This window comes from Bradysia coprophila (assembly GCF_014529535.1).
Source record: "Bradysia coprophila strain Holo2 chromosome IV unlocalized genomic scaffold, BU_Bcop_v1 contig_81, whole genome shotgun sequence".
In the NCBI taxonomy this organism is placed as follows: domain Eukaryota; kingdom Metazoa; phylum Arthropoda; class Insecta; order Diptera; family Sciaridae; genus Bradysia; species Bradysia coprophila.
In genome coordinates, this window is record NW_023503375.1 from 3,613,129 (window position 1) to 3,628,386 (window position 15,258).

The following is a 15,258-nucleotide window of genomic DNA, read 5'->3' on the forward strand; positions in this document are numbered from 1 at the left end:
TTACCGACAACTGTCGACAAGAAATGAACAAGGAACTTTTTGACCAGTATGCTCTTAAATAGACCGACGCTATGTTGACGTAATTGAAGTAAAAGATTCTGCTTCAAACATAATGCGGTCGTTTAAACAAAGGAGGTAGTTAGTTAGTTAGTTTATTTATTTATGTCATAATATGAGTAAGGCCTGTGAGCCTTTTTTAGTACATATTACAGTAGGATGTCAATCAACGCAAGATTAATAATTAAATATAAGGAAAAATTCGGACTGCAAGTTCATAACTACAGGCAGTAAATCTAGCCAAAGTACGATAACAAACCGCTTAAGTCAAATAATAATAAACACAGTTGGGAAAGAGCTACAATAGAATCACATACAAGCATCGACACATTATTCGTGGACGTAGGCAAATAACTCAGTCACTGAAACGATGAAATAACGAAATGGGTACAACACATGAATCTTAGACACAAAAATGGTCCCTGCATGCAACCTTAAAGCCAGTTAACGATTTAATTTTTTTAATATTCGGTGGCAATGAGTTATAAGTCGAGACCCCACCCGCGAAAAAAGACCGCGACATTATGTCTCCTCTCACTCTCGGCATAACCAGATTAAAAGTTCGCGTATTTGAGGTGGGGGTTATGCGTTCATACAGGTAACGAGGCTCTTTAAGGAGTAATGTCTTATGCATTAGCACGCATGATAAGAAATCGAAATATGAGAACAAGTCGCAGCCAAGAAGCACATTGCTGGCTGCTGCGGTGGAGTCATAACGGCCCAAGCCACAAACGAACCTAATGCAACCCTTAAATGCCTTCTCTAGAACCTTCTTCGTCAAAGCCTGCAACCTTCCCATGACTTGCGAGCAGTACGTGAAATGAGGCATCAGAAGAGACTTGACTAGAGTCAGCTTGACGGATCTAGGAAGGTAGCCAGCATGAGGCCATAAGCATCGGAGTCCAGCAAAGACTTTCGACGAGACCGAAAGGGCATGAGCTCGCCAGTTCATCAGATTATCAATCAGAATCCCTAGATCCTTGACCGTGTCACTATAGCCGATGTGAGTCCCATTCAGCTCCACCTGAGGGATAGTTGACGACCAATTCCCAGTGCAGATCCTGATTGCCTGCGTTTTACTAGCATTAAGTACCAGACCGTTTGCTCCCGCCCAGAACGAAATAGCCCTAAGATCAGCGTTGAGGTTATTCACGTCTTCCCTGACATTTTCCTTACGCACAGACAAGTAGAGTTGTACATCATCGGCGAAAAGGTGCACACGGGAAAACTTTACTGTCGCTGGAAGATCGTTTATAAACACTGAAAAAAGTAACGGACCGAGAACCGAGCCTTGCGGGAGCCCGACCAATATGTCCGAGAAGCTGGAGCTGCATCCATTAATCATTACCTTCTGCTGCCTATTACTCAGGTAGCTCCAAATGAAATTAAGTGCAGAAGAGGAGAACGTCAGATTTTGGTCAAGTTTATTAAGCAAAAGACCGTGCCTAACTGTATCGAAGGCCTTAGAAAAGTCGAGTAACAAGAGGACCGTGGCTAATCCACCGTCAAGATCCACCCTTATATCATCCGTAATCTTCAGTAAGGCCGTAGCAGTACCATGGTTTGAGCGAAACCCAGACTGAAATCTATGTAACAGTCCAAATTCAGCTATGTACTCATTCATTTGACCCTTCATAAGCTTCTCTAAAGCCTTAGACAACGCCGGAAGTATACTAATCGGGCGGTAGTCCCGCAATTGTTTATCACGCGTATTCTTATGCCTCGGCAAGACCTTAGACAGCTTCCATGACTTCGGAAATACAGATTTAGTTAATGCTGCATTGAAAATGGTCGTAATCACTGGCAGAACAGCTGGTAGGATTAGTTTGATAAATGAAATCGGGATGCCGTCGAGGCCCTCAGAATTTGATTTAATGCTAACAATGGCCTTGCATACTTCATGGCTGGTAACGTTACGAAAATAAAACTGTCTACGGGACGTTGCGGAGTTCCCGGTCAATAGCCGTGGGGTATTCGACAAATTAATAAAAACTGGGAAGTCTGAATAAATGCCTTGAGTGAAATGGACGTTGAATTCCTCTGGCGTATACGGGGCCACGGCATCACCAGAGCCCCTTAAAAGACCCAACCCACGTAAGCTGCTCCACAGTTTCGTCGTAGGTATCAAAGACCCGAACTTACGCGTGTAGTAGCGACGCTTAGCTAGTCGGATGATCTGTGAGGCTGCATTCCTCAGTCTTTTAAAATGAACAAAGTTACCGTCGGTCCTATGACGTTTCCATGCTTCATATGCTAAATCCCTGTCAATCAGTGCCTTGCTAACGTCATAGCAGAACCACGGTGCTGAAGACTCTCGTGCTTGCATCGGTTCTAAAGGAGCATGAAAGTTCAGCAGACGCAGCAGCTCTACTTCGAGGTTACTCACTGATTCATCGACATCGTTACTCATCATGATACTGGTCCAGTCAACTGACATCGCATCTGAAACCAACTTCTCACCGTCAATACGATGAATCCTACGCCTCAATGTGACCCCAGAGTCAATGCACGACATATCACATTGTACTGACATGAAAATCATGTCATGTTTAGAAATTCCCCCCAGACTAACCTGAGAGAAACGAGCAACATCACTAATAGAGTTAGTCAGAAAGTGGTCAATGCACGTAGAAGAAGTCTTCGAAAAATGTGTAGGTTCCGTCGAAAGATTGAATAATTAAACGGCGAGACATTTGCCGCTTGTTTTGTTAAATAGTTGAACAATCAGTGTCTTGTACATCTTTGAGATTAACTCCGCCGCTGAAGTTGCATTCTCGACTTTGACCTAATTCGGCTGTACGGTGGACTCTTCGTTTTCACCATTTTCGTCACAATGATCTAAGTATTTGTAAACAAAAAGGTTAGTTAATCGATTTGAAAATGCAGCTAAATGACTTCTGTGATTTATCGACAAAATAGACTGACACGATACTTCAAGTGACGATATCTTGAATTTATTACTCGAGTCAATGGTTTTCGGTAATTTAATTTTCATTCTACACTCTTACAGACATAGGAAACGTATAGGGTGCATAATGTTAGGGTGCAAAGAAGAGATGAAATGTTTTACTTCTGTTATCGACATCAACGGGTAAAATATAGGAGGAGCGATGTCCATTGAACATTGTCGATTGTCCAATCTGTTCTAAAAAATGTCAAAACTAATGAACTAAAAGATTTGTGTACCAAACTGTTAAACACACTTCAATCAAATGGAGTAACAGACTCGCTGATTGTACTTGGTGATGTGCTTTTCGCCTGTGAAACTTAAACACAGACATTACTTCAAATTCGTGCGATTTCTATTCCATAGAGTGGTATAGAAGTTTGACCTACGGAGAGCAATTGTTGTCATTCTGATCAACCGTAGTCTTTGTGCTGAATATTAAGAAAAAGACCAACAATTATTTGAAACTAAACAATTTACTTTCGAGATTTCTTTCCATTTTCAACTTCTAATAGCTCCAATGTTACGTATCTCGAACCTACACACGTTGTTGTGCTTAGACAGACACAAAAAAACACTTAGGACAAGTACGTTATCTACATTCATTCGGTGCACTCAACATTTTCATCTTCCAACTCACTTTCATCATCTTCGTCGTCATCATCTCCATCGTCGTCGATTCCATCTTCAGCATTCGCTTCCCTGGATTCTTCTTCTCCTTTTTCTTCTTCCTTGTTTTTCTTATTCTTCTTACGCTTTTTCTTCGTTACTTCAACCTCTTCCTCCGGTTCTTTTGGCTCCACACCAGTTTCAGATGCATTTTTATAACCAGCTGGGAACAGAATTAGACATTCCTCATATCCAATTTCAGAATTTTGACTCACATGACAGGGAGTCATGTCGATTAGGCTGGCTAGCGTGTTACCAATTTTCTTCGCTACTTTAATGATGAGTTTGTCATTGCTGTAAAAATCAAAAATTTTATTTCTCTCCTCGTGTATTGTGCAAATAATTTGTACTGACATCGTCGGAGTTTCCAAATTGTATTTGAATGTCGAATTAGCGATCAACGTTGCATTCGGAATATCGTCTGAGCTGAAGTAGCCATAAGCCAATATTGCGTCAGCGTGCTGTTCAATAATTTCCATGATCTCTGCTCGCTTATAAGCATCAAATGCAACTGCAACATGGGGAGGCACAGGAATAGGATCGGGTGGGAGGAAAGTTTCAGTCAACTAATTTGAAAAGGATTTTCATTTAAAAAAAACACGTCAAGGGAAGGGGGTATTTTTCATAAATTGAGACTTACATGACGAAAATAGATGTAAACGAAAGCCGCATTAGCTCTGGGGTTCTTGGGTGTCCACATACCTGGTATCTTGAATTTGTGACCGCTGATTGGTCTGGTGATTTTTTTAGGCTTCTCTTTGACATTCGGATTCTCAATGCTTTTTGCTGTTGTGTCTTCGTTCGACGTTTCTACTGTGCTTTCAATGTTTTCATTTACATTTGCCTCACTTTCGTTTGGTTCGTTTCCATTCGCTTCGTTGGCCTTTCCTTCATCTTCATTTGCTTCGTTATCATTTGGTTCATTTTCAGTTTCGCCCTTAGTTTTCTTATCATCATCCTCAACTGCATTATTTTCAACTTGCTCATTATTGTCAACATTTTCGAGTTCCTTGTCCTTGCTACCATCATCTGTCTCATCCAATGCTTCAGCATTTGTCTCGTCATTCAGATCCGGCTCATGACTACACACTTCATCGTCTAATTCTTTCTCAATTGTATTATTGTCTACTGCATCTTCGCATCCCGCGTCAGCGTCAAACTCTTCCTCTTCAGTAATTTCACAATTGATCATATTGTCTGTAGCAAGGTCTGTCATACCCAACTCTTTCAATTCTTCCTCCGTCAAAACTATCGAATGATGTTTTAATAGCGCTGGCCTTTTAGCATTTTCGTCATCGGGAACCGGTTGATCTTCAGCAAGAAGTTGTGTCATTTCAAGTAAAATTGCTGAAAGTTAAAGGTGTTGAAGTGCTCAGCTTGTTAGCTTAGTTATTTAAAATCTCTCCTACTTGTAATTGGACGTTCCTCAAACTCTCCAGTCTTCCAACAAATCATGAATGCTTCCTTTTTCTTCAGAAGTTTGAGCACATAAGGTGGCAACGGGTTATCAATCTCAAAATGCAAAACTTCCAACTCATCGTCAGTGATCAAGGCATTCTTCTTGTCCTTTGCTTGTAGGCCAAATTTATCTCCTTGTTCGGTCATTCGTTTGAATAGGTCGCGCGTAATAAGATGTGGCATATAAATGGTCACCCCTAATTCCAGATGAGAATTTATAAATCAATAAAAAATCAAAATTTATTATTCAGACACCCACGAACCCATATCACCACCATGTTTCATAATTTCGTCGGTAACGAAAGTGATGTAGGCGCGACGCTTCGCTTCTGCTGCTTCTTTTTCTATTTTATCAATTTCCTACAAGAAAAATGTTTCTTTGAGAAACTGCGTATCTCTCCACATAATATGAGACGATACCTCGTCTTTAGCCTTTTTGGCATTAAATCTTTCCAGTTCAACGGAACACATTTCCGTTAGTTCGTAATAAATGCGTTCAGCTTGTCCATCACGACATTTCCGCTCTATTTCTAGTTCGTCGGCAATCATTGACATCAGTTTTGGTACATTCGATCCGAAGGCGCAATTTACAATTTTCTGTTTCTAAATACAAAAAAAAAACATTTTCGCTGTGGAAATCCGCGAAGGGTAAATAGTAATTGAATGTGGAGTAACCACTGACTTTGTGGAATACAATCTTTTTTGTAGAGTCAAAGAGTCTAACTGGTTACACCACTTCAAGTTGTAATCAATTTACTGAAACAAATAGCCAGGTTGGTTCGCACTTATTTCGAAACCTTTTAAGAGTTTCAATGTGGTCACATTTCACCTGAAAGAGAAGTCACTTCAAATGTTAATCAAAGCGTCAATCTCAATCAAAACAAACTAAACGCACCACAGCTAACTGCAGATCATCACCACCTTTCTCAAGTTTAATTTTTTTCAAACTACCAACCATTGCTATGCACGGGCCACACCATTCGGTGTACACATCCATGACTAAAATAACGAATCAATTGATCTTCATTGCATGTTGATAAGCACATTAACTCACTTATTAGCCCATCTTTGTCGAGAAACTTTGTCAGCTCTTCGTCTGTATTTATTTCGACTTGTAATTGTTGAACTCCACCTTTTTTCGCCATTGCAATGCAAATTTGAAAATAAAATTATCTTTATCAATATGTTCGCGGAGTTGGTTAGTTGGTTACCAAGCAAACAAACTGGTCGATAAGTATACGATACACAGTAGGGCGAAGAAGATAAATACTCTTATAAAGTATTCACAGAAAAGAAGCGACAGTATGTCGAATCTATTACATCTTTCAATTTAAATATTTGCAACCTTTCATATCCTCCAAGCTTGTTACTTGATTTGATCTAAAACAGTAAACTTTATCGAAATCTTTTACTTGATTAGTTTCTCCATGAGTTTCTATATAAGAGGTTATTATAAGAGAGAGATTATATTGTTTATTTTTGTCGTCGTTGCCGATAACAGATGACATAGCTGTTAACAATAATCATTTGAGCGAATTCTACATAATTACAGTTTACGGTCGTATCACCCGTACCCATCTTAGTATCATAAATTGCAAATAGAACGACGACACGATAAAGAGATAACTGCATCGGTTATCAAATAATTCATAAATGCATTTTATGCACTTCTTATCGCGTTTGGAATAGTCTCGTTGGCTAAATAGCTCAACAAATGCAAGTGCTGCTTGCGTTGAATAGTTTCGAGACTATTGCAAACCTAGGTTCGTTTTTCTTTTATATGCAAATTCATATGCAAAAAACGACAAGTTTTTTTTTAAGAAAATATTTTTTTTTTCAACTTTCTGGTACATATAAACTAAGTACAAACAGTAGTTGAAAATAATGGAACTAACGAGAGACAGAAAATAAATAGAAAGGGTGACCATTTGTTGAACATGAGCTCATATTAATCTAACATATTCATCTGCACCCATCAGCTCAGTAAATCTAGTTTATTTCATTAAGAAATTAGAATCGTTAGTCTAAAACAAGAGAGTATCGAAATCTAAACTTAGTAAATTAAAGTTTATTGTACTATGTGCAAATGCATACGCACTGCGACTTATTTAAACAAATCTTTACGCCTAAATAGTCTGAACTATCTGCAAAGTATGCAATCGCCTGATGTTTCACTATTTTTTTATTTTGATCTAGCCTAAGTCACACCTCACCCTAAAACACTGAATCTTTTTATATATGTTAGACATACATTGACAAGACAATTTTATTTAAAAAAAAGGTCGTTGGGACTACATGGGATCTTGTTCAATGGGCTAAATCAATTATCAACTTATTTAAACTTGAGCTAAGATGCCCTAGCTCACAAAAAAGCACGGTTGCTCCCCAACTTTTTTTTTTTCTTACATGTCATGGAACGACGATCAGAAGTACTCCTCAAAAATCAGAAGAAGCATTGTTTTGTATAGACTGTTACAGACGGCAAGCATATGACGAGTATTATTATCGGGTCTATTACTTCCATCCATCAAAGTATGTATTTTTAATTTGTTGATTTCAAAAGGACCATATTACCCAGAGCTTGTCATTATTTTTGTCGTCATTATCGATAACAGATGAATAGCCGTATGTGACAGGTTAAGAACCGAGTTAAGTCTTTCTATGAAATTTGAAAGCTACAACTTGATCAGTTGAATGTTGAAATAAGATTTTGTCGTTACTTTTCTCTTTAAGTTTCACTTTATGTTTCTCTTTAATTTCCTTCTGAGACTATGAATTTAATAATCTAACAACGACAACTTGTATGAAAATTAACGGTTAATATGTAATTACTAATTACTAATTAGGATAGTGCCTGTTTATTAATCGAAATAAACAAGAACAAAGTGACAAAGGATTTTTCATGTCGTTAAAAGTACCTCAAATCGACCAATTTCTATGGAATTTTTTATATCTCGTCCAAATGACTACCGATTTTGACTTGGGATAGCTAGTTGAACTGGTAGAGATGCTCAGAATTGGACCTGTTGAAGTTAAAGGTAAGAAAAAGTATCCTAAGGACACATTGGATATCTCATAAAATCGGCCACTCTTATCATATACTTATAAAATTGCGACGCATTAGCACTATACCAACATTTCAAACTTTATTTATATGAGAAATTTTGACTACTGCGTAGCGTAGAGGAGACCCCTCTTGAAAATTCTGTACTCTGTTCTCGTGCTTGGTTTAGTGCTATGACATCAATTGTAAAGAACGATATCTTCAAATCGACAGCAATGTCCGAAATGATATTAAATTGACTGTGAATGTGAAAACACACTTATTGATATCAAATGCAGAAGAATCTTTTTTGAAGCTGATAATGTTGTATCCTCCACAATCACAACAGATTCTCAAGTTAACAGCCACGTCCATACTACTGTAGTATCAATAAAATGCTATTTATTCCTAGCGTCATGACACTTCTGGTTTCGTTGCAAGTTTGATATCTTAATACAATAGCTTGCGACATGAAATGTTATATCATTTCGGTGACCTCACTTGTCGATAAAACCGATGATGTGTACAAGTAATATACACCCGTCCACCACATATATATATAAATTATAAAAATCGTAACCAATGTGCTGTTCGTTCACCTGATAACAAGAATATTTTTCATATTGTACTCGATTCACATGAACGAAAATCATCTTATCAAATTTTTGGCACAACTCTTGAATCGAAATTAGCAAAAAATTATCGCGACTAGTGTAGTCTCGAACATACCTGTTTGGTAATTGCGGTCTTGTGGTATTCGAGACCCCACTGGTTAGTTCGAAATCTCAATTTTATCTTTTTTTTTCTTTAATTATTTATTTTATTTTAATGTTATTAATAGACGAATTCGCCGAATTGCAATGATTATGCGATGTGCAATCGAAATTATCAGTTGTTCGAGCTGATTAATTTGTAACGGGTGTCCGTCTATATGTATTGATTTTCAGTGTCACAATTCGTGGACGAGTTATAATTTTTTGTGTGTTATACACACAAACGAAAACCTCGGTTTGAGAGAATACATTATAAATGCATGACTCGGTTTAATTTCATTTCAATATGAGCGGAAAGTGCATGGCAATATCTAATATTTTTTGCACTTAAAGATTTTCTTTAATTAAAATTGTTGTCATGGAAAATGTTTTATCGTTTCAAATTTCATATAACTCGAGCTAACGTTTAAATATACATAAAATTACGTTGCACGCTTGGATGTAAGGAGCGTGTAACATAACTCCGTCTGATATGATTTTATTAGCGAAACTTTTTAAATCGAACAAAAGAGAAAAATCAAAACTTTTCGTTATGAACAAAAAAGCGACTGTATTTTGTGCCATTCGAGAAACATCTTCTAACTTCGTTTAATATGAGAAAAAGTTAACTTAACGTTCCGTATTTTCACTCAACTTTTTTTTATTGAATGTAAATCTTTAACAACAAGAAAGGTGCACTCAATCAACAATATCGTATAATGATTTTGCCACTAAAAGTTGTAGCGTAAGCGTAGCTTTCATGGAAATATCACTTAAACAAACTACACAATTCGGAAAAGCATCTGGAGTTTAAGCCTGGCGAATACCCTATCTAGCAAACAAACTTTGTTTTGACGCTGTCAAAATACCACCTTATTTCTTTGTTTGTAGAATCATGATTTCTAATTTTACAAGTAAAATGCAAAGGCTACGTTGCATTTGTACCACTTTAATAAATGTAGTTAGATTGCTAGAGAAAGTATTGGCTTAACACCAATCATACTTCAAAAACAAGGATAGGGAAGTAAGAGGAAAACTGTCTATCGCAATACAATAACTTAATTTAACGAATATAATAATATTTCACTTGCAGCAAGTGTTTAGCCAGAGGACGGCTTTCCAACTTAATTTAGCGTTAGTGTGTTAGTTATTTATTTACATGGCGACTGACGAGCGAGAAGGCGAAAGGAAAACTTGACAAAAACATTTTCTAATACTTGACTTGACTTAAAAACTAAAGACTACAACTGACAGACTTAATTATACAAACAGGAGGATTAACTGGTGAGAGGACGGGGGTGGGAGGCTTCGCGGCATCGTGAAATGAGCGACTAGCACGTTTACAACAAGATACAATAAAAACAGACTAGATACACTAGACTTAACTAAACAGGCTGAAGATCATCGGATTTTCAGAAAACAAGCAACTTGAAAAAAGCGTGTCCGTCTGAGTCTTAATTGAATCTTTAACAAAGCTCACACATGTGTCTTCGTGTAATCTCAAAGTGGGGAAACAGTATGGCTTATTTGACACCATCTTGAGGCACTTATTTTGGGCGACTTGCAGCACCTTCAAGTGACACATTCACCCCATACGGGAGACGCATACAGAAGTACCGGCCGGAAAGAGCTTTTGAAAACAAACAACTTGTTCCTCGAACTTAACTTCGACTTCCTGTTGATCAAGGGGTACACCAACCTCTTGCACTTTTGTGCTTTTACCTGAGTGTGATTCGCATGCTCGCCAAAGGACAACTTTCGGTCCAGCAGTACACCCAAATATTTAATGTATTCAGACCAAGGAACGACTTTTCCATTCAGGCTGATTTCACGACTCGGAGAAAATCTAGCAGCACGTCTCTTCGAGAATAATACTGCTATAAAATTTTAGCTTAGAAACTTTTATTCTCTTTACTCATATCCCTCAGTTTCTCAATCCACATAAAAGACTTCGTACATGTTACGCATATTCATAGTGATAATGCTGTCTCGCGCGCATAAGTGTATTATGCAATCGAGCTATGTTTCAATATGATTTCATATGGATTGTATTTTTGGATTGACTCAACAAAAAGTATGTGAAAGTCGTGAGAGAGCGAGCTATCAACGAGGCTATCAAGCAATTCAATTTTGTGTCTCAGATGGAGTACTTTTTTGGTGAGTGGAAATCATGCCTAAGACTAGTGTACATATCCTTAAAGATTTTTTACCAACCTCACATGGAAAGCGCCATAATGATTTCTTTTTGAAAATCAATTTTGAAGACAGTTTCTGAAATAGTCAAAGCGACCTTTAAGCGCCGAAAACACACGAGTCATTTTGCAATGATGAGAACGACAGTTGAGGAGAGTTATGCACTAACCGTCACAAAAAGGCATTTCCCAAATATAATTTTTTCGGTTCAGGCACATCTCTCCTCAGTTATGCTGCGTTTTCAATTGTTTGGCGTATGCTACGAATCGGATTTCTATGGAAAGTGCATCGTTATGATCGATCTCATCAACGCAAAATTGATCGTGTCTTTTACGCCTCAGGTAGCCCTGCACACGTTGTTCTGTAAATTTGATTTTACTGACCGAAACATGATCGTTTTCACATTGATTCGGTTGTGTTACATAAAATGATAGCATCAAATTAATGAATTCAATTAGAAAAGTGTTTCTTTATCGCAAATATGTTTGAGTTGTTCGGCATAAATGCCAGCAATTTTTGATAATATTACCACTAGTTGAGTACGTCCGGCTTGGCTCAGGATTTATTGGCACGTCAAAAATATATGGAATATTTGGAATGTAAGATGACAACTCGTGATCTTTGCTTTTTCATAGAAAAGTGACGCCCTCTACAGGGTAGCTCAAGTGCCAATATTATTTATCAAAATTTTGTAAATATTTTACTTTAAAAAATATTTTTGGGAAACATATATTTTCCCGCGTCAAAAGTACGCAGTCCGTGAGAAAAAACCTGAAAAGTGCTTGAAAAATAGAATGTTAACCTGATGTAAACACCCATTTTCAAGCATTTTACATAATGTCATGAACTGTGTACTGGCCTTAAACAATCAAACAAATTTCCTAAGTAAGTCAAGTTCTTGTTCCATAGAACTTCTCCTCCGCCGGACTCCTACTGAGACAAAAAGAAACCAACAAAATAACAAACATTAAACTTTATATTACAGATTTCAATTCACATTCATATTTTACACGACAGACCGTTTGTGGAAATTAAAACCGAGTTCTGTACAAACTACTCAAAGGGGGAAACGGCTCGGGAAATAATTTGACAGCATTCCTACATTTGCTTTGCGTTTTCTTTACCTGGTTCGTCCTGGCATTTGCCACGACAGAGTAAAAATAAATAGGCAGGAGCGCTGATTTGACTAGGGACCTAAATAATCTAGTATTTTTTGCGAATAAAATTTTTCAATTTATGTCAGTGTTCATTTGAGTTCATTTTCATACAGTGTATTAGGTCCCTTATTTGACGTTTCGAAAATTAACCGCTCCTGCCTGGTTTATTTTACTCTGCCATGAATTTGCTTACCAGCATTTATTTCACTTTCACGCCGTAAGTGCGTTTGAGAATTTGAATTGCAATAGTTATTTGTTTATCTAGTGTCGAAATGTCACGACTTCGCCGGTCATTTCCGACACACTATTTTTACTATTTTTCTCTAACACATACTAAGAGGTTTTAGTTTTTAGCGAACGAGAGGTTTCCAGCACGGGCCGAAGGCGAGTTTTGGAATCGAGTTCGCTAAAAAAGCCTATTAGCATAAGTTAGGAACAACGTTTTGTTTATATTGTGTCCGAAATGAGCGACGAAGTCGCGATATTTTGACACTAGATAAACAATAGTTATTTGTGTATCTGTTTTGGACGATTGTTTTTAGGCAATTTCGCTTGTTGTAGCCCGAACGAAGTGAGAAAAATATCGAAACTCCCTCATTTTCGGTCCCGACACATGAAAAATAAATTTCAATGAGAATTACGACGTAGTTTTTGATTCGGGTTTGACTTTTCAAATTTTGAATTTTCAGCGGACTTACGGCGTGAATTCATTCAGTGTCTATACTCAGACCTACTACAACTTTTCTTTGGGAATGGGAAGAGTCATAGCGTTTACCGTATTCGTTCCCCCTCGGTACTAATAACGCTTAAAAAAGACGACCTTTCGGTTCTGAACCATGCATGCAGTGGCAGTTGTATTTTTATCAAGGGCATTCCGATCATACAAGTAAAATGTAACGTTCAAAGTGACAATAACGATTTCGCGTTCTGATGAGGTCACAGCATGTTGTATATGCCGCAATATGTGTTGCGTACAAAGAAAAGTAATTAGAAATCGGTGCTAGTACCGAACAGATTAATCACAATTTGGGTGAATTTAATGAAGACTATGAAGTGTCGTTTCATTTTAACAGTAAACAATATTTCGGCTTGTTTATACTGAGTGGGTTCGAAAATTTTCACGTACAATTTCAGAGTGGCGTGTGCAGTTTTATTCTATTATGCACGTTATATACATTGGAATTTCGGTATTTGTTGTCCAACAACAGTGAAGAGCTTCGCGAGCATTCCGTATGGCAATCCAAATATCATCACATCGCTGACAATGATACTCTATTGGACTTACAAGATTTCTACTATATAATGAACAATGTCTCCATATGCAAGAGTTCAGCTGTTGGTAGTTCGTCTTCGATAGTAATCATTGTTCACACAGCACGTTCGCATTTTATGGAACGACATGCCATAAGAGAGACTTGGGGATCCATAAAACTTTATAAAGGATGGAAATTTCATTTAGTTTTCCTTCTCGGGACCGATCCGACTGGTAACGATGAATTGGACTTGAGCCTCCGGGACGAATATAGACAATATGGAGATATGGTAATGGGGAACTTCGTAGACTCCTACAAGAATCTCACATATAAGCATCTGATGGGGTAATGTGTTTCAAATTTCAAATTTTGTTCATTCGAAGCAACAGCTTCTCTTTCAGCTACAAATGGGTGATGTCTTTTTGCTCCGATGCTAAATTAGTTTTGAAAACAGACGACGACATGTTCGTCGATATTTTCCAACTCGTAGAAGTTATGTTGGTCGAGCTGGTTTACTCAAACAATGCGTATGCTTGTCTGAATATGAAAGGCAATAAACCAATTAGAAGTGTAGACAATGTGTGGTACGTCAGTGAGGACCTTTACTCAGGAGAAGAGTATCCTGAATTTTGTTCGGGTACTGCTTATCTGATGAAAACACAGGTGGCAGCCAAAATATTCTCCGTTTCCAATCAGACGAAATTCTTCTGGATCGACGATGTATATGTAACCGGAATTTTGCGTGAACATTACAGCATTCAGATGAACTACAGTGACCATAAACGATTAGATATTTTATGGATGAACGGACGGTACAATTTAAGCATGAGCTGGAGAAATGAAATTGAATCCTGGTGCAACACTGGTTTAAATGAGCAATTTAAATACACTTTTGCTTTGTTAAACAAAGACAAAATTCTTGGTGACATGTTTTGCATTTGGAACAAAGTAAGATTACTGAAATTTGCTATGAACCATGCTTTTGAGCAACCCACTCCACAAACGGGCACAATAACATAACTTGAATAAGATGCCTCCTCGACGCAGTAGTCCAATATTCTCATATAAATTCATTATGTGCATCCGACAACTGAAATACGACCTATTTTGCCATGATTTTTCATTAAGAAATATCAGTTTTTCCCGAACTATATAGTGCGGGAAAAACTTCATTTCTTTACGATTTATAGTGCGGGAAAAGAATTACATGAATTTTTCTATTACTATACTATTGATTAAATTTAATATGGTGAATGTGAAGTGTGTATGTTTTCAAGTAAATTGATGTGTTTTGTCTATTTCAGTTGTCCGATGCACAAAACGTTGTTCGTACCTCGACAGGAAATGGATTTTTTCAGCACACGTCCTAATTTTCTTAGGACTGGTGCTGAAAAAATCGTCATTTCCTGTCTTGGTACGAAAAATACTATTTTTTTGTGTTGGTATATGTCCCTGCTTTTCGATTTCATTTCATACTCGACCGACCATATCAGTATCTATGATGTAGGCCAAGATAAATATATAGGTGGAGGTAATGCCATTCAGCGGCATAGCATATAAGTTCGATACCACTGACATCTTTTTTTTTAAATGGTTGACTACGATTTACTTGTGTTTTACAAAATGTTTTTGCTTTATCTCAACAGATGGCTCGATTTTTTTGCTTTTAACGATGGGATGAGATGGCGTTTGTATCGAACTTTCGTGTCACCGCACATCTGATTCGGTT

The 15,258-nt window shown here is 37.5% G+C and overlaps 2 protein-coding genes across 2 annotated transcripts; one reads left to right on the forward strand and one right to left on the reverse strand.

Moving 5' to 3' along the window:
- Positions 1-3,501: 3,501 nt before the first annotated feature.
- LOC119072493 lies at positions 3,502-6,308 on the reverse strand. The gene is made up of 9 exons (XM_037177733.1): positions 6,186-6,308; positions 6,027-6,130; positions 5,889-5,960; positions 5,552-5,734; positions 5,395-5,491; positions 5,083-5,328; positions 4,314-5,020; positions 4,028-4,239; positions 3,502-3,967 (listed from the first exon to the last, which is right to left on the reverse strand). Exons 1-9 carry the CDS (start codon positions 6,274-6,276, stop codon positions 3,607-3,609), a joined length of 2,073 nt encoding a protein of 690 aa, XP_037033628.1. The 5' UTR covers positions 6,277-6,308; the 3' UTR covers positions 3,502-3,606.
- A 7,061-nt stretch (positions 6,309-13,369) lies between these two features.
- On the forward strand, positions 13,370-14,549 carry LOC119072139 (beta-1,3-galactosyltransferase 1-like). The gene is made up of 2 exons (XM_037177282.1): positions 13,370-13,874; positions 13,931-14,549. The coding sequence occupies exons 1-2, from the start codon at positions 13,579-13,581 to the stop codon at positions 14,547-14,549; spliced, it is 915 nt and encodes a 304-aa protein (XP_037033177.1). The 5' UTR covers positions 13,370-13,578.
- Positions 14,550-15,258: the final 709 nt, after the last annotated feature.

Coding starts and splice junctions, on each gene's coding strand:
- LOC119072493 (XM_037177733.1), bottom strand. CDS start 6,276: ATGGCGAAAAAAGGTGGAGTTCAACAATTACAAGTCGAAATAAATACA. Junction 5,735..5,888: donor CAACCTGGCTATTTGTTTCA/GTAAATTGATTA, acceptor TTTTGTATTTAG/AAACAGAAAATTGTAAATTG. Junction 5,329..5,394: donor GAAACATGGTGGTGATATGG/GTTCGTGGGTGT, acceptor ATCTGGAATTAG/GGGTGACCATTTATATGCCA.
- LOC119072139 (XM_037177282.1), top strand. CDS start 13,579: ATGAACAATGTCTCCATATGCAAGAGTTCAGCTGTTGGTAGTTCGTCT. Junction 13,875..13,930: donor ACATATAAGCATCTGATGGG/GTAATGTGTTTC, acceptor CTTCTCTTTCAG/CTACAAATGGGTGATGTCTT.